Raw genomic sequence first — 18,203 nt, 5'->3', positions numbered from 1 at the left:
AGAAAGGGGGCACTTAGACAGGCTAAGGATAAACAAGTTTCACCCACTCCTCCTTCCTCATTCCTTCCCTTGTGGAGAACACACTAGTGTCGATACGGCTTAAAGAAGTCCAGCCGATGCAACATCTGTCCCCGCCAATTGCTAACAGTGTGGATCCATTCCTGCCCCTATCGAAGACGCCTGTATTTGTTTACTTGTTCCTTCGTCTGTTTGTGCTTGCCAGCCAGCCCACAGAAGGGAAAGAAATGACTGTTTGGGAGCGATAAGACCTGTAGGAGAGGAAGAGGAGGAAGAAGAACAGAGAAAGTGGGAGAAGGAGAGCCGACGGAGAGAGAAGCAGAGAATCCTCATTGATCACGTCTGTTCAGAGATGGATTGATCTGTGGTGCGGTCTTCTCTGGGATCTGAACGGAATCGCGTTGACAATAACACACACACACATGCACAGATAAGAGAGTCGCTCACAAACCTAAACAGTAAATCAGGATGTGAGATTTTAGCAGGCTTGATTAATATTTAAGGGGAGCTTAGCAGAGGACTGCACAAGGAAAATCAGAATATGAGCCCCTCTTTCAAAGTGTTTACATTATTCCTCTACTCTTGAATTAAGCCTGTGAATCAGACACCTGGCATATAGAGAGGCAGATAGATAAATCTCCATTGTGCTGTCCTGTCTCGCACATGCTCAGTAGCCCCCTGGATGAGCGTGGACAGACGCGAACAAGACAGATCATTCCCAGGGGGGCATTTATTTCTGTTGCACGACACAATCCCCTCATTGCCGGTCCTAACAATCTGCCTTCTGAGACTGTAACATCGGAATAAGAGAGACAGCTCAGCAGAAGAAGGGACAAGAGGAAAACAGGGAAGGAAGTGATAAAGGGGAAGACAGATGAAGACTTCCTGAGCACTAAATAAATCCTCCACTGTAGACAGGTTTACGTTGCAACCCAACTTTGATCATATTCAGTGTGACCCGCATGGATAAATTATTTGATTTTCAACAGCCAAAGCAGGACACCCTCTTTCCGCTTGTTTGTTCAGATAAGGAAGCGTGGTGATGTCATTAAGTGCCAGTTGTCACCTCAACTCCCTTCTGTTTTTCGCTTGTGAGGGAGAAGCAGATACCCAAGTGGTGAGTCTGTAGCTCTCCCCACCTCCTCCTTTTCTTCTTCGGTCTCGTATTCCTCTCCCTGCAGCCGACTGCTCCTAAATCTCGGGTCTGGCCGGAGCTAGACAGCTCTCTCTACCAGGTGACACAACATCCCACTTCCCTCCATTCATCCAACTCGACGAGGCCCACACAGCCTCTCCTTCCCTTCATTTCTCTCTGCACTGGATTCATCTTAGACCGCTCGGGTGCAATGCATCTTCCTGTATTTCTCTTTATTCAACACTTCTCTCTCTCTCTCCAACATCTACCACAAACATTTTCACGCTGCCTTTCCTTTTCCATAATTGTCTTTTTCCTTCCTTCCCCAGGCGTGGCCTTCTCCCTCCTTTTCTCAATCTCCTTTTTCCCCTTCGTCAACAGAACACTATCGGCGTGTTTGTGTAGCTTTTGTTGCACAGCTCACTGCAATACAAAAGCCTTTTATTGGCCTGCCACCGCTGTGATGTGGTGAGACGGAGATGCACAAGGACAAACTTGAGCTCCATGGAGCCAGCTTTCCCAAAGTCACTGTTCATTCTGAGATAACGGCTCAAACCTGAGGGCTGGAGCTGGTGGGGTGCGAGCCAGACACACATGTAAATACTTGTCTGCGTAGTCAACTGATCTGTGAGGCTGTATGAATTCTGTGTATAAGTCGTCCCATGTCGGTGCAATGCTTCTGTTTCCATCAGTGAAATGGCTCGCATGTGTTCCTCAGTGGAAGTTATTGCTGGCTGCAGGGCAGTGGCAGCTGTTGTGAGGGGCTGAGCTAGCTAGGCTAATAATAACCCTGGAGCTGAGTGAGTGCCCACGAGCCCCACATCATCTAGTGTTGAAACCCGGAGTCCGGTTGCAGTGGAGAGTGAGGATTAGGCCAGGTTGCGGATTAGAGAATGCTATGTCATCCTTGTAAGGACACAGGCAGGTGTGAAGGACACACTCAGTGGTTAACGTTGGAGTCGTAACACCCTGAATGCACCACAAGTCTGTGGAAAAAATGCAGGTTGACCTTGTGGTACATAAAGTATTTTTTTCCAAAATCATAAGTAGCATTGAGCGTTCTACTACAAACTAATTGGATTACACACACATAGGAGCAGTGAGGCAGAGCAGAGACACGAACAGCAAGTTCTTTATCTTGAATTCTGAGCTGAGGCTTGTTTAGCAAAGCCAGAATGTTTTTTAATCTCCTCAATTCCTATCTGGGCTGAGGAGAAATTAACAAAAAGGCAAACGGACAAGCGCAGAGATGTTACAAAACAGCTGAATAACATGTTAGATCAATACAATCGCCCCCACATGCTGTCAGGCAGATCTTTCACAACAGACAAGGAATCCAAAAAAAAAACAACAACAACAACTCGGAAATCCTCTCAACTGAAAATAATAATGTGCCTTTATCTGCGACAGATACTATCTGCTGTAGGGAAGTAGAGCATGATGTTATAACCTGTACTCTATGACTGGAGGAAATACTCTGAATGGGAAGAAATTTATTCCCCTGTGTATGCTGGGGTACCCGCAGTTACAAAATGATCAAATGCTCATTATGACTAAGGGAAAAGGGTTAGATGATATGATGATTGGGACAATTTCTGCTCTATGCTAAATTTGTTTTTGAGGTCTTTTTTTTCATGTCCGAACACAGGGAGAGATATGGGAGAAATTCAAGCAACGTCATGCTTGGTGTTTCCAGCCTGTAGGTCTGGACCAGTCATGCGTTGATGCCTTTGATAGGGCAAATAACCTTATTGGCTGCCTCCATTCCTATTCATTTCACAGTTCACTCTATTACTTGCATGAGCAATTACAGCTTGGTTTTGTTGTTAGGTATTATTTGCCATTATGTGTGTGTGTGTGGGTGTGTGTGTGTGTGTGTGTGGGTGGGTGCTTAGGCCTGTGCATGCAGCTCTTGATTGGAGACCATATTTGCCAAAAATTCCAAACTGTCACCTTTCTTAATGAGCTTCAGTGGGCTGCTGAAGAGGTCGAAACGGACACCATTTAGCATATAATGGCCATTAGCGCCTGTGATGTGACCTAATTGAACCAAAGCAATCAAATAGCCTGGTCCTTTAAGTGTGAAGAAGTGATGTGAACTCTGGGCAATTTCTGTACATTATGGCTTGTATGACATTGTTTGCCATCTTGAAGCAAAAGGCTAGGATGAACAGATGGAAAGCTGTAAGTAAAATTTCTGAGAAAACCTGTTCTCAAAACTATAATTAAAGCGCTCCATGAAAAAAAAAAGCTTGAAAAATACATTTACTGGTTTTCACAGCTCTCCTTTCTTTGCTGGCTAGCTGCTAGCCTGTGGCTCAGTAAAATTGGACAGGTGAAGCGGGACAGTGGGGCGTCACTGATACAGTTCGACAGAACCGCAGGCTGTTCCGAGTTCGATCACCTCATCAAGCGAGAGCAGAGGTGAAAGTGCCGCCCCTCCCCTTAAAAGTAGTTCATGTGCCTGTACTACTATTGCTATATTTGTTTTATTTTGCGGTTGCACTTATTGAGATGAAATGCGTTTCGTGTTGAAAGGGGACCACGCTGAACTCCTTTTACTCCGTCTTTCACTGCACAGATCAAGCAGCAGGCAAAGTGCAGCACGGCCAGATTCAGCAGTGTGGAACACTTATTCAGTAACATTCTTTTCAAGATGTGCTGAGGTTGAAATATGACCATTATGAACCTGTCTTCTGGTTGAGAATAGATTCCTCCGCAGGCCTGTAAAGTTGCTTTTGCTGGAGACATGACTTACAATAAGAGACGGTGCAAGTGTCTTTGTGAGTGTCAGAAATCAATTATGCCATGTTTCCCCCGCGGGTCGCAGGGTTGTATATGTATATGCCCAAGTGTGTGTCTATGTGTGTGTGTTTTCTATTGTGTCTGGGAAGAAGTTTCCACTGTTACTTCAATGCAGTAGAGAGGATAGTGGGAGAGAGCGCCTACAATCTGCACAGAGTGAGAACACAAAGTTGGTTAAAGATTCCTACTGAGTCACTGGCTGGTCTGGATAAACCAAAAAAAGCATGCATGCTACCATGCAGTAACAGTCACAAACAGTCATACACATGCACACCAAGATGCAAAATCACTGTGGGGGTTTTGAGTTCAAAGGATGTTAACCAAACGTGTGTGTTTGAGTGTGTGTCTGTGTGGAGGAATGCTGTCGGCCATCATTCCTATGCGCCTTTCCCTGCATGTTTAGACAGGCTCTGTCTCCAGCTGGGATTGTGACAGAATGGGTACAGTGGTATAATAAAATATAAAACAGCACAGCAGTGGAGGACAAATCACAGTGCAGATGTGCAAGAGGACTTTATGGACTGACACAGGAAGGACAGGTCTGGATCACTGAAGTCTCACTGAACTCCCTTTTTGTACCTCTCAAGCTGCATTAGCACCTTTTTAATTAAAAGTGTCACGGTGTAGATAACAGCGTTCACAGAAGTTCAGTGTTTCAGCACAGGAAGTACTTAATAGTTTATATTAAAGTGAGACTCACACCCTGCCGGCTTGAAAGGTGGCTGTAAAATTCAGAAAATGTTTCAGGAGTAGTTTGAGAAGTTTCTATGGACCTGTTGACATTTTTTTCTGCCTTAAAATCTTCCGAGCTGACATACTGTACATTTAAGCTGACCACAGCTGCTGTTGTCTGTGAAGGAGCAAAGAGCGAGCAAACTTTTAACAGTCAACGTTCAAGCATCCCAGTGAGTGTTTGATAGTCAAAAGATAGATTTTGGGTGAAGTTTCACAATAAAAATCATTTTTGACATCTGATGTATATCTCTGTTTGAAATAAAAGTCACCATGCATCAAGTATTCTTTATCAGCTAGCTAAATAAATCACTGAAGTAGTAAAAAAATACATGGAAAATATATTAAACATACTGGTATATTTTAATAAGGCAAATTAGTTCTGTCAAGCTTCTATTGCTTTTAACAAGTTAAAGTGATACATAAACGGATACGGTCACATGACTTGTTGTTACAAATTTAATGGCCGTTTTAAGGATATGCTAGGGAGCAGAGGGGCTAGAAGGTTTGAGCTCGGCAAATTGGAGCACAACAGTACAGAAGAAGGAGAGTTCCCCCCCCCCCTCAGCTGATCATACAGGACTCGTAAGTGGGCACCATGTATTTGATGTTTATGAAGGCGTCCTCTCCTCCATAGCGCTCAAACACCTCCAGAGTCTCCTGGATCAGGTCACCGATGTTCTCCCTTTTCTGCTGGCTGTAGTCGATGCCATCTCCGGAGTTGACTAGGGACAAGGAAACAAAGTCAGAAAGAAAGACATAATGAGAAAACAAAACAAATACAACTTTCTATCGAATGTTTCGGTTCAGTCTGGGTCGTCGCAGACTGCAAGGCTGATGTTAGGGCTCACAAAGCACCACCTGTGGCCGCGCCACATTGCTTTGCTGCAGGCCGAGTCGGCAAATGCCATCCTTCCATCCGACTTCAAACCCAATGAATTATTTTTACTCCTCTTATGACGTGGCCAGTTGGGACTGAACGGGTTTTTAACTGTTCAGCTGAAGGTTTAATGAGGCAGCTTGCAGAGAGGAGAGCAGCGTAAAGGACATCTGAGTTAGTGACTGCTCTGCTGTTGCACAATGCTGCGTTGATGCACACGAAGACATGAGCAGTGACCTGGAATCACGCTCCAAAGGTAGGTGTGTGTGTGTGTGTGTGTGTGTGTGTGTGTGAGTGTGTTTGGCGTATGAATTTGAGCTACAATCAAAATCAGAAAACAAATTTAACAATATCAAAATGAAAGTGTCTTGTGTGTGTGTGTGTGTGTGTGTGTGTGTGTGTGTGTGTGTGTCTGTGTGTGTGTGTGTGTGTGTGAGAGTGTGTTTGGCGTATGAATTTGAGCTACAATCAAAATCAGAAAACAAATTTAACAATATCAAAATGAAAGTGTCTTGTGTGTGTGTGTGTGTGTGTGTGTGTGTGTGTGTGTGTGTGTCTGTGTGTGTGTGTGTGTGTGTGAGAGTGTGTTTGGCGTATGAATTTGAGCTACAATCAAAATCAGAAAACAAATTTAACAATATCAAAATGAAAGTGTCTTGTGTGTGTGTGTGTGTGTGTGTGTGTGTGTGTGTGTGTGTGTCTGTGTGTGTGTGTGTGTGTGTGAGAGTGTGTTTGGCGTATGAATTTGAGCTACAATCAAAATCAGAAAACAAATTTAACAATATCAAAATGAAAGTGTCTTGTGTGTGTGTGTGTGTGTGTGTGTGTGTGTGTGTGTGTGTGTCTGTGTGTGTGTGTGTGTGTGTGAGAGTGTGTTTGGCGTATGAATTTGAGCTACAATCAAAATCAGAAAACAAATTTAACAATATCAAAATGAAAGTGTCTTGTGTGTGTGTGTGTGTGTGTGTGTGTGTGTGTGTGTGTGTGTCTGTGTGTGTGTGTGTGTGTGTGAGAGTGTGTTTGGCGTATGAATTTGAGCTACAATCAAAATCAGAAAACAAATTTAACAATATCAAAATGAAAGTGTCTTGTGTGTGTGTGTGTGTGTGTGTGTGTGTGTGTGTGTGTGTGTCTGTGTGTGTGTGTGTGTGTGTGAGAGTGTGTTTGGCGTATGAATTTGAGCTACAATCAAAATCAGAAAACAAATTTAACAATATCAAAATGAAAGTGTCTTGTGTGTGTGTGTGTGTGTGTGTGTGTGTGTGTGTGTGTGTGTGCTTTCTTTTCTTTTTATTTGCAGTTTTAGGTGTTTGTGTGGTAAAATAAAAATAGAGCACAGACAGCATAGTACACTTGTGGCCAATCACAATACAGCAAGAAAGCTGCAGAACCCCCTCTCCCCCAGGATGCCAACACAAACACATACACACACAATAGACAGTGCAGTAAAACACACAAAATTTCACAACAGCGCTCTAGCGAGCAGGGGGAACTTGTTATCGAAAAAACATTCCTGAGGTGTCCAGCCTCCACTCCTTCCTTCTTCCTCCTTTCACCAGCAGGCACACTTAAACACACACGCACACACACACGAACCGTGACTTTATCAGCACACAGCAAACTGCCAATCTCATGCCACTGTACTGGGGGCTCAAAACACTTTTCAGAGGGAGGTAAATATAGAGAGAAATGAGGCACGCACGCACACACACTTCCAGCTAAAATATCCCGGAGAAATGCTGCGGATTTATTTCTTGAGGCTACAAAATGATACAAAGAAACATAGCGGTCATTCGATTCAAAGCGTCTGTTGTATGAGTTACGAAGGGGAAGGGAAGAGAAAAGAAGACTGCACCATGAAGTGTACCTGTGGTGTGAAAAATTAACAGCAGCACTTTAAGGGGGACCCTTCAACTCCTTCTTTCACTCCAAATAATACCTGAAGCTAGAAGGACACATTAAACCTCTCCCCCCGACTCCTTCCTAACACCATCCTTTATTCTTTCTCAATCTTTTCTCATCTCTCATCTTCCCTGACAGACTCAACCTTCCCTCTCTCTCCCTCCCTCCTTGCCTTTCCACCCATCCATGGCCTCCTCATTAAAACACAAAGAGTGCCAGTCTCATAAAGCGGGCTGTTAAGCAGTAACACGTCTATGATCTCAGTCTGCTGCACTTGCTTTCTGCTGAGGATTCACTCTCCTGTTTTACATGAAACCGATGGTGGGAGAATTCTCCAGCCGTGTTTTGACCGCTGGTTAGCCTCGACGCAGTGCAACTTTAACAGCTCTGGCTTTATTTAGCTGTTTGATGTTTTCCCTTTTAGAGAAACAACAATAATAACTGCATATGGTCAGGAATGCAGCCCTTAAGAAAGAGCTCTTGTTCTGTGCCTAAACTCAGGCTGCGTTTTCTAACTCTGCTGCCCACAACGCAGGCGTCTCTACCCTACTAGTTAGCAAAATCTTAAATAGCATCTAAAATGCAGCCATCTGAGCAATAAAAGAAAATAAGGCAAAGCAATCAGAGAGGAATCAAACACAGAAGTGTGCTGTGATGTGTGTAGTTTGGGCGGCAGAGTGGTGAAAAGTAAAGAAAAAAGTGACAGAAGTCAGGCAGGTCACTCTTACAGTCTGTTTCAGCTGTGTTTTGTGTTTGTGTGTGTGTGTGTGCATGCGTGTTGGTGTAGGTTAAAAAGCCAGGCCTGTGGAGAGCCACCCCCTGTTAGAGTGAAAATGAGCAGTCAAAGCCAGCCCAGAGGGAGAGCTTGGCCTTCCAACTAGAGAACACGGGAAGCCGGGGAAGAGGTGCGGCTTGGGAACCGTCAAAGCTCAGACCCGTTTACTGGGGCCTGGAGGGGGGGAGCAAGGAGGTCCTGCAAGAGGGGAATTGTTGCTGTTGCTATACTGAGCTTTTCAGCCCTTCCATGTGCATTTCTTTTGCTGAGCTGTTGGGAGGCCAGTAGCATCAAAAGGAGGAGGCCAGAGGAATTTGCAACGATTCTCAATATTTAAAGAGCAGAAAAGGGAGAAATGTGTTTAAGGAGGGAAAGGAAGGGAGGGGAGAGGGGGGTGTGGGTGCTGCCTCTACAAATGTCCTTCAGCAAAATAACTTCTCTTTCTTGCTCTTCTTCTTCTCTCCCCTCCCTGTCTCTTTTCTCTCACTCACTCTCTCTCTCTCTCTGCTTTTGGCAATATCCGCAACCCTGGGCAGACAGAGAGAGAGAGAACAAAATCTTTAAAAACAATCATAATAAAAACTCCCGCCCTGTGAACAGAAGGAAAAGGGCCCTAGCAGGAGCCTGGAGGAAGAGGAAGGGTCGATACAGACGCCAACAGGGGAGGATTCTAGTGCAGCAACATTTGCGACACAGAAGAAGGTGGAGGAAGAAAAGGAAGGTGGCACAGAAGAGGTGCTTTGTTTCAGCCTTTCATGCTAAATCCCTGGGATTGGAGGGGTCTGAAGCACAAAGACCACAGAGGTGAGGAGGATGGGATGAAGTGAAAGATGAGGCATCTATCTACAGTATCTATCTGTCTGTCTGTCTGTCTGTCCATTAAGGCAACAGGGCCTGTGCCTCTCTCGGACCCTGCTGTGATTTTTGCCAAACCACACCAGACCAACACTACAACAACTACACACAACAACAGCTGCAGCGTTCCTCCTCCTCCTCCTCCCTGCTCTTTCTCCATCCCCATGGCCCTAAACAACCTGTCTTCCCACATCAAGCTGAAGACAAGCAGTCATAGATGCAGGCGGCGCTCAGAGTTTCCTCCAAACTAATTTCAAATATACAGACAGAGGATTTTAAGGGGATATTTACTGTTTGGAACCCGAGCATGATGGATGATTATCAGACTGTAACACAGCTGCACTGTAACCCCTGTCTTTAGATTGCTGACTGAGGTTGGCACGCATCATGTGTATGTTCACGGCTATAATCCCCTCCTCTGCCAGGGACCGGGTGACACACACACTGCAGCAGCTTTGGGATGTTTAGCTCAAAATTCCAGAGCTGATTCAACATAATATCAACCCACCAGCTGTTGTTTCTAATCAACTTACCCGTAATTGTGGAAGTTCCTTAAGAAAGCAGCTTAGACAGGTTCCCCCCCTCCACATCTCAACACAATAGCTTGTTGATCATAGCAGCCAGATGCAGAAGAGAATCAATACATGTGAGACCTGGGCTTTTTTTCCAAGAGGTTTGGCCTTGCTTAAACAGGGGAAATGGAGGAATGCAGGTTATGAGTGCGATGGAGCAGCTTGAGTTCCAGGAACACTTTGTGCAGAAGTTGACCGCGGCTGCACAGCTGAGGGTGTCATGTGACTGCATGTGTTTTCAACAGCCACGCACTGATAATCCTCCGTCCCCCAATCCATTTTTTTTTCAGGGCTCCATATCAGCATACGGTTATACATAATCTTTTGTGTTAAAATACTTTTAAAGGTACGATGTGTAAGATTTGGACAGAAGTCATTCAGACTTTTTGTGTGTATGAAAACAACGACTGCAAATCTCTTCTCTAAATGCACTGCCTTACTCAGATGTGCATACGTTTCTGGTTTGTCAAACAAATAGTCAAAGATGGGGAGCTAAATCTGATCTCAAGTAGTGCCGGCATTTTGGATTCCGGTGGTGTGATATGTATTACAGTCCAGTTTGATCTACAGTGAAGACAATCTAGATCAATTTGGATATATGGATACAATAGAGCTGATAAAGCTGATCCTGATACTATGTGTGAACCAGACCATAAGGACAGGGGGAGAGAGAGAGAGAGAGAGAGAGAGAGAGCGCGAGAGAGGAGCATAGTGGTGGTGAGTGTGTGACAGAGGGTGTGTAGGTGTGAGTAGGTGGTAGGGAGTGGATGAGACCACTTGAGGAGGCCTGTGCTTAACAGCAGGGCTCTAATTAAAATGGCCTCACAGTTGGGCGTCAGGCAGGCCTCTCATAAAGAGACTCTCTGGCAGAGAGGTGGGAGAGATAAGGTGTGTGTGTGTGTGTGTGTGAGAGAGGGAGAGGGAGAGAGAGTGTCTATGTGTGTATGCCTAACCACAGGTGTCTGTGAAGTAAATGCAGCAAATGAGAGTGAAACAGACTATCCTAGCAGTATGTGTGTACAATCTAAAGCCCTTTTTTAAACAGGTATCCCGCAATACTGCCGTAAAGAAGACTGTAAAGTCATTACACTAGCTTTGATTTTTTGAACCAAACAACGTTGTGGAAGTAAATACAACGGCGCCAGCGTCTAGTGTGATCCTTCTAGCTCCCCTACATTACACGGAAGTTGATGTTGTTAATACCTCCGCTTCTGGCTTGTATACTTTATACAGAATGGTGAAGAGGAATAATCGTGCAACATTCCCGCCTTGAACAGGCTGCATAAAAGGGGCGTACTGTCAATATGAAAATAAAGAACATTGTCATAACTTATTAATATATACACATTGAACAAATATTTCCCCCTTCACTTAATAGCAGAAAAATTTTAAGTTAGCGGAACTTGTTTCGACTGTGCACCATCGCCTCAAAGCTAAGGACAATCCTGAATTTGCCTGGGCTTATTTTGCTGTTAAACTGCATCTACCAAGCCATCAGTGCCACGCAAACAGAAGTTACTTGGTAAGTAACTATTTCTGCTTTGTTTTATTTAAAACAGCTACTAACCGTATCACCACATAGTGTAAGAAATCATTTTCACACAGCACTAAACTTGCGTAAAATTACATCTTGTATTAAGTTAATTGCAAAGGTGATAGAACGGCACTTTTAGTTAGCTAGCTAACAGTGTCTTTTAATTTGTCTTTTTTGTTTCTTTTGTTACACAGTGGCAGCAGAATGATGTTAATTAGCATCAAACTAGTATAGCATTAGTTGTAACACTGCAAAGATTAAGAGAATAACTGTAGTGTTTTGTTGTATTTTCAAGTTGATTGAGGTTTGGTCAGCCACAGCTGCATAGGTGAGCAGTTTGACTGTTGCGACTGAGCCTGTAACAAATTTAGGTCGCTAATTATATTTTGGTTTAAAATCGATGCCATGTTGATGTTAAAGGACTAGAATTAAAGTTATTTTTGTGTGAGGTTAAAGTTAGGTAAATTGAGCCGCAAGTTAAGTTGGTTTAAATTATTAAACCTTAAGGAGTCAGAGCAAATCATATTTGTTGTACTAAACTGGGTCATTCTGACTATAAAAGACTCACAGGATTCACTCACTAATAAGATAAGATGTGCATTGTATTTTTGAGGGTATCGTTTGTATGCATACAGACACATACATGCGGAGATGCACACGAATGTAGAGAGAGAATAAGTGTGCTTGTATAATTAAAACATGTGACAAGGACAGAAAGAGTGAGAGAGCAAGTGGAAAAATAGAGACAGGGAGTGATGCATGAGGACATAGTGTAGAGCATGGAAGTAAAACTAACAATTTAGCAAAAGGTAAAAGTAAATAATAAATATTTTAAAAAAGTACAAAATCATTAACAGCAAGTTGCTCTCATTCAGAAGAATGTTCACTTTCAGAGTGTTACATTATTGATCCAAAAACTGTTTTTTTAGTAGATGTAGCCTAGAGATGTAGGAAATTACAAGAGAACCCTTTGAAAAGTATTGAGTCTCTCAAAATGGAAATACTCAAGTAAAGTATATAATACTTCAAAATTGTACTCAAGTATAGTACAAGTGCTTTTTCCTTTCCATCCTGGCTTCAAACACTCGTCTTTGCCAAACACTGGTATTTCCCTCTGCCAAAGTCCCCAGCCCCCTTTTCCCCTAATGGATAAGCCAGAGGCTGACTGACAGCACAGCTGTGACTCACACACACACACACACACACATACACACACACACACACACACACACCTGGAGCTGGGCCCATTCACACTCAGTTGCTTTTCCATCTCAACCTTTGTGTGTAATCAATAACAACATTTCAGCTTAACACAGCTAGCCACAACGAGGGCTGCAGCTTCATACACATCACAACGCACACACACGCAAACGCAAACGCACACACACACACACACACATGCACACGCACACACACACACACACACACACACACACACACACACGCGTCCACACACACACACACACACACACACACACGTCCACATGAGGTTCAAGCAGAGAGGTAAAACAACAGACTTATGGCCAGCAGTAGTTTATTAAACCCCCAAACCCTAGACTAGCCATCATCTGACTGCTCATGCTTACTGAAGTCTAACCTTTGCTGTAGGTCAGTGATCTCATTTTCCACGTGTTCATCCAGCCCAGCAGTGCTCAGTCTATAGGCTAGCTGCGGCTCAGTGCCATTTCTACCCGTTGAAAGTTGGACATCAGCAAAGCTGTATGCCACGTGGAAGAAAATGTGCCAAGGTCAGATTGCAAAGCAGAAAGTAAGACTGGAGGAATGTATAGACAAGGTTGAGACAAAGATGTAACCTGCTGAGGATGCTCCTGAGCTGCACAGGACCTATAGCTGTTAGATTCCTATCGATCTAGCTCCCACTGGCTTACTAGTGTACATCTGTACGTAGGTATACAAGGAATTGAATTCCAATTCCACACTTCCGCCAAAATCGTGCCATGTCTTTGGCTAATCTTTCCTTAGAAATCCCTGGCTGTGGGAGGGATTCAAAGCCCTGCTGAGGCGAGGTGTTAGAATCACTCCTCCACACCTCACAAAAGCCCCTTCTTGCTCATTTCTTTTTCAATTAGCCAACTAAACCTAATCATGACCGAGTGAAATATCAGTTTGCACCATTTAGTCATGGCATTAATGCACAAAGAGGGCTCATCTTAGATGATGGATCAATGCTATTTTCCAAGCTGTTACCATGTCCATTATTGTTTCAATTACCACCACTCAGATAATGGTTATCCCAGTCCCATCTCATCCAGTTGTAGCCTGATACATCTAAGTAAATCAGCTTCGGTATGCTGGTCACAGTTATAAAGGAAACAGTAATCTCATATTATGTTCACAGGTATATCATACTAATGGCAAAAGGTAAAAAAAACAAAAAAACATGTGCTCTCGGTTGTATAGCAGTAAACCGCACGTGAATGCAAGGTACTCTTGAAGTCAAATGAGTCAACTATGGACAAAGGGAAGCCTCTGGGCTTACTTCAGGCATACTTACACTGAACCAAGGATGCAGTTAACCAGGGTTGAGTCCTCTTTCCAGCCACGCCCAGATGCAGTGTGGGTCGAAACTGGTTGGCATTCTCCTTTTGTGATTTTTTACTTTGATATGCCCTAAAAAAAATAAAGGCATTTTAACTACATCCTAGGGATCAGTGCGCCTGAAGTAAGCCCAGGGGCTTCCCTTTTTCTATATCACACTGATGGCTTGATGGGCAGCTATTATTTAATTATTCTGAAATTAGATTACATGTTGTTCAGGGTGCACAAGCGTGTACGTTTGTGTGTTGTTGGAGACAAATGATCTTTGCAGCCTGCCATAGCAGAGGTTTTCATCTGGGCCAGGAAATACAGACAATGTATCACAGTTATGGCCAGACAGAAGGCTGCGCACAAACCGGCACTGCCTGCAGACCCACACCAACAGGGTAACAGCAAAATCTACACTCTGAATCCATCTGTGCTGCACACCAAGGGTTCAGAATCAGAATCAGAAGGAGCTTTATTGCCAAGTAGTGTTCATACCATTTTTCTCCTAAGGGATGTTTGTGATAAGTTAGGAATTTATGGGCTAACAAAAGAAGACTGGTGCCATGCACACACTGGTTCTGTCACAAGTTAAAATATTTTATTTTATTATGACTAAAAACTGCTGTAATTTTTGCTGAATTTATAATATTTCTCATGTCAGTTTGTCACCCATTTAGGCAAAAAAACAAAACAACTTCTTTAGAAGGTATAAGTATATAATACAGTGAAATCAAGAAAAAACTAATCAAAGCCAGTACAGCCTGCGACATACCTAGCCTTTCCCACTCTGCCTGTCTGCGTGTCTCCGTGGCTGGGGGAAGAGTGTCAGCGCTGTCAGGTGTGAGTCAATGGCGTCAGATGCGATCTCATTACGCCAGCTTACCTCAAGGTTAGCAGTGGGCTGCTGGCTAGGCACAAAATCGATCCGCACCAGGGACAGGCGTTAAAGGCCACACAAGCACTGCACTTTGAAATGCAAAGGCCCATTAATATGGCTGTAGGCACGTAACATATATATACAAAGCTCTGAAAGCATGCTTTGATGGAGTCAGAAGCTGTGTGAAATGGGTGCCGATTAACATATTAAGGTATTGCAGGGATTTTTAATTTCCCTTTAAAATCCCTAATGCAAGAAGACTTCAGCAAACATTTCACCAGAAGCCATATCTAGTGAGTGGTCAAAAAGCTTTCACTGTTTCCCCTATATTCATTCAGCAGCGGCACTACTAAAATTTCATACGATCATTAATGATTTTCGCTTACACATTGCAATCACGATAAAACTCAACAGGCTTATCCTGATTCTTCAAAAGACATCTACTTGAAAGGAACTGTTATAAGATTACTGTTTAAGGAAGAGGGCAGTGCATAAAGTGTGTCTCTGTGTGTGGTTGACACAGTACATATATACACAGTGATGGTGAAATTGAGCAGAAAAAAGAAAAAGCAGATTAAAAAATTAGCAGTCAGTTGTTATTCTGGCAGTAAATGTACAGTGTAGGTTAGAGTGTGTCAGTTAATAAATGCTGAAGTGTGTGAATGTTTGAATGAATTTTAACGTTAGCTAAATTTATAGGAAGTAACGTCAATTACTTTGCTGCACAACAACCTACTTGTCCAGTAACATAAAGTACAAACTTAGACTAAATTGGTGCACCACTGTTCATCCTGATAGTCAAATTATATTTAGATTTTCAGATGAGTCTGAAAAACTCAATGGTTAGGAAAAGAAATGATGATGTTGACCATGGAGGAACTGAGGTTATTAAAGCAAATTAGGGATATAAATGAGTCACCTTTTAGGCTAATGAGATTTCTTTTGGATTTTTTGGGGTCGAAATGACTAGTGGGTGCAAAAAGTTCTGAAATCTGTGCAGAAACACCAACTTAAGGACAACTGTTACGCTGAAATCTCGTGAGAGTCGAGTTGTTGCAGAAAGACAGCGGTAGAAACGTGAGTATCGATTTCAGAGCGAGAAATGTTCTTGAGCGAGACTTCCATTTGTGGTTAAAAACATGGGGTGTTATCGGGTGTTACTCATAGGGATCCTTTCCATGATGTTGTCAGACACCTGGTAGAACAGTCTGAGGCTGTTGGTGGCAAAAAGAAGCACTTTTTGTGGACATAATTTTGACGGGCACAACTACCAGTTCTCAGCTGCCGGTTGAACAAACTACTCCAAAACATTTTGTACCTACAAGTCATTTCGAACCCAAAATATGTAAAAATAGGGCGCAGATTTAAAATACTAAAACTACCCTTTTACAGTGTTTTCACTGCCATTATAAGACATAGTTGGGGAGGCCTAAATCTGCTTGGGTGCTGTGCCATGAATGTAAAAGCATTGCACAGAGCATCAAAACTAGGCTTGTGCAGACTACACGACTTTACACGACACTACACAACTTGCCGTCATGTGACGGGAGTCTTGAAGTCGTTGTGGCGTTCACACTACATCACTGATCGGTGACAGGGGGTCACACACTACACGAGCTGACATCGGCTGTGTCACTCGAGGCTGGTCTCCAAACCACGTTTTGTCAAGAAAACACACGTGAAATGTGAAATGACGCAAACCTACACATGAAACAGCTTTTGTTTGTTATTATAAAGATCCATCTATCGTCAACAGCTTATCCTGCATACAGGGTCGCGGGGGGCTGGAGCCAATCCCAGCTGACATTGGGTGAAAGGCGGGGTACACCCTGGACAGGTCGCCAGTCCATCGCAGGGCCACACATAGACAAACAACCGTCGTTTAGTGTCAACTAGGCTTAACCAAGGCAATGTTCAGATTGGGGGCAGATTTTTTATAACAGTGTGAACAGCTCAAGTCACATGGAATCTGATATTTTCCAGTTCTTATTTGGGCCAGATTTTGATGTGACCTCAGTCTGGACAGTCAGATCGTAATTAATGTGACTCTGACGTCACTCTACAGCGACGGCCGTCACAATTATGTGTCACATGCATTCTAGTTGTCCAGGAAGAAACAGTAGAGCGAGTGTTGTAAGGCTTATAGGTGCTCTACAGCACCAGCAACTGTCCTGAATGCAATGAAAAGGACACAAATTTGTTAACATTTGTCATTACTTCACTTTATGAGGAAGAATTATAACCTGGGGTGGAAACCGGGAGAGAAACGGGAATCTCCTGTGAAAATCAGAAGGGTTAGCAAGTATCAGCTAACCTCTGTGGTCTCCATGTTTACATCTGTACGATAGCGTGCAGTGTATGATGCAGAGATGGGGACTCGAGTTAGAGACTCGGACTCGAGTGCGACTTAAGTCACACACAGTGACTTCAGACTCGACTTGAGACTCATCCTCAAAAGACTTCAGACTCGACTCATACTCGAGGTGCGGGACTTGTGAACAATGCTTATTTTTAGGAAACGTCTGATGAGCTTGCCATTGTTCCCCTCCCTCCGTTACCTATAACCTGCCTACGTAACACGTAACATCTGCTGCGCGCAGCGGCACGTGAGAGAGGACAACAAACACCGGCCGCGGCTGTGCCATTCATCATAAACTTTGGCTTTAAAACTTCATGGCCCAAACAAAGAAGCGCTGAACACAATAGATTAGTAACCTGTGGTGAGTAAACATGTTTAGCTCAGCATTGGCCATCTAACGTTAGCTTGCTTCTTGCTTCAGCTACGACCTACGAGAGGTTTACTCCGACTGTCATTCGTTATGAAAAGATGAATGAGCGTTTGTTTACTTGCCAAACTTGTGGTGGTCGATTAACGTAATTATTTACGTCCCGCTGGCTGCCATCACCTTAATTATTGCCGTTGGCTAGAAAGAGGTTACAGGTTTATTGTTGATCATGTAACCTTACAGTTTTATTTAGTTAAAACGTTACACTGGTTTGAGAGTCTGCAGGGTGTGTTGACTTACAGTAGTTTAAGCTGTTATTGATTGCATTGCACATTATGGTTGTGCTCTGTAAGTGCTTAAAAACAGGTTACGGCTTTATTGTTGACCATGTAACTTTTTTTTTTTTCAGTTTTATTTAGTTAACTACACTGGGTTTGAGAGTCAACAGGGTTTGTTGACTTACAGTAGTTTATAAGCTTATAATAAGTCATTAATTGTAGACGTATTGTACATTAGGCTGCATGGTTGTGCTAAAAACAGGTTACAGGTTTATTGTTGATTATGCAATTACACAGTTTTATTTAGTTAACTTTACACTGGGTTTAAGAGTCTGGGGAGTGTTTTGACTTACAGTATTTAATAAGCCGTCAATAATTGAATTGTACATTACATGGTTGTGCTCTGTAAGTGAAATACAGGTTACAGTTACAGTATTCCTTAAAGCTATGCAGTTTTATTAGCAACCTGGATTGAACGCAGCAGGTGGTACAACATTCATTATAACCATGAGAGACTTGAGACTTGACTTGGACTCTAGCTCAAAGACTTGTGAGCATCTCTGGTAT

The 18,203-nt window shown here is 43.3% G+C and overlaps 1 protein-coding gene across 1 annotated transcript in view; it reads right to left on the bottom strand.

Annotated features, from left to right (window-relative positions):
- Positions 1–5,034: 5,034 nt before the first annotated feature.
- pacrg (PARK2 co-regulated) overlaps positions 5,035–18,203 on the bottom strand; it is a 125,598-nt gene continuing 112,429 nt past the window's right edge. Inside the window, exon 4 of the mRNA XM_046063160.1 lies at positions 5,035–5,415. Coding sequence (XP_045919116.1) covers positions 5,255–5,415 — 161 coding nt within the window. The 3' untranslated portion in view covers positions 5,035–5,254. The remainder of the gene's footprint in view (positions 5,416–18,203) is intronic.

The sequence above is a fragment of the Micropterus dolomieu genome, linkage group LG11 (genome assembly GCF_021292245.1).
Source record: "Micropterus dolomieu isolate WLL.071019.BEF.003 ecotype Adirondacks linkage group LG11, ASM2129224v1, whole genome shotgun sequence".
Lineage (NCBI taxonomy): Eukaryota > Metazoa > Chordata > Actinopteri > Centrarchiformes > Centrarchidae > Micropterus > Micropterus dolomieu.
Note: the sequence above shows the minus strand (reverse complement) of the source record. Positions and strands in the feature narration are given on the sequence as shown.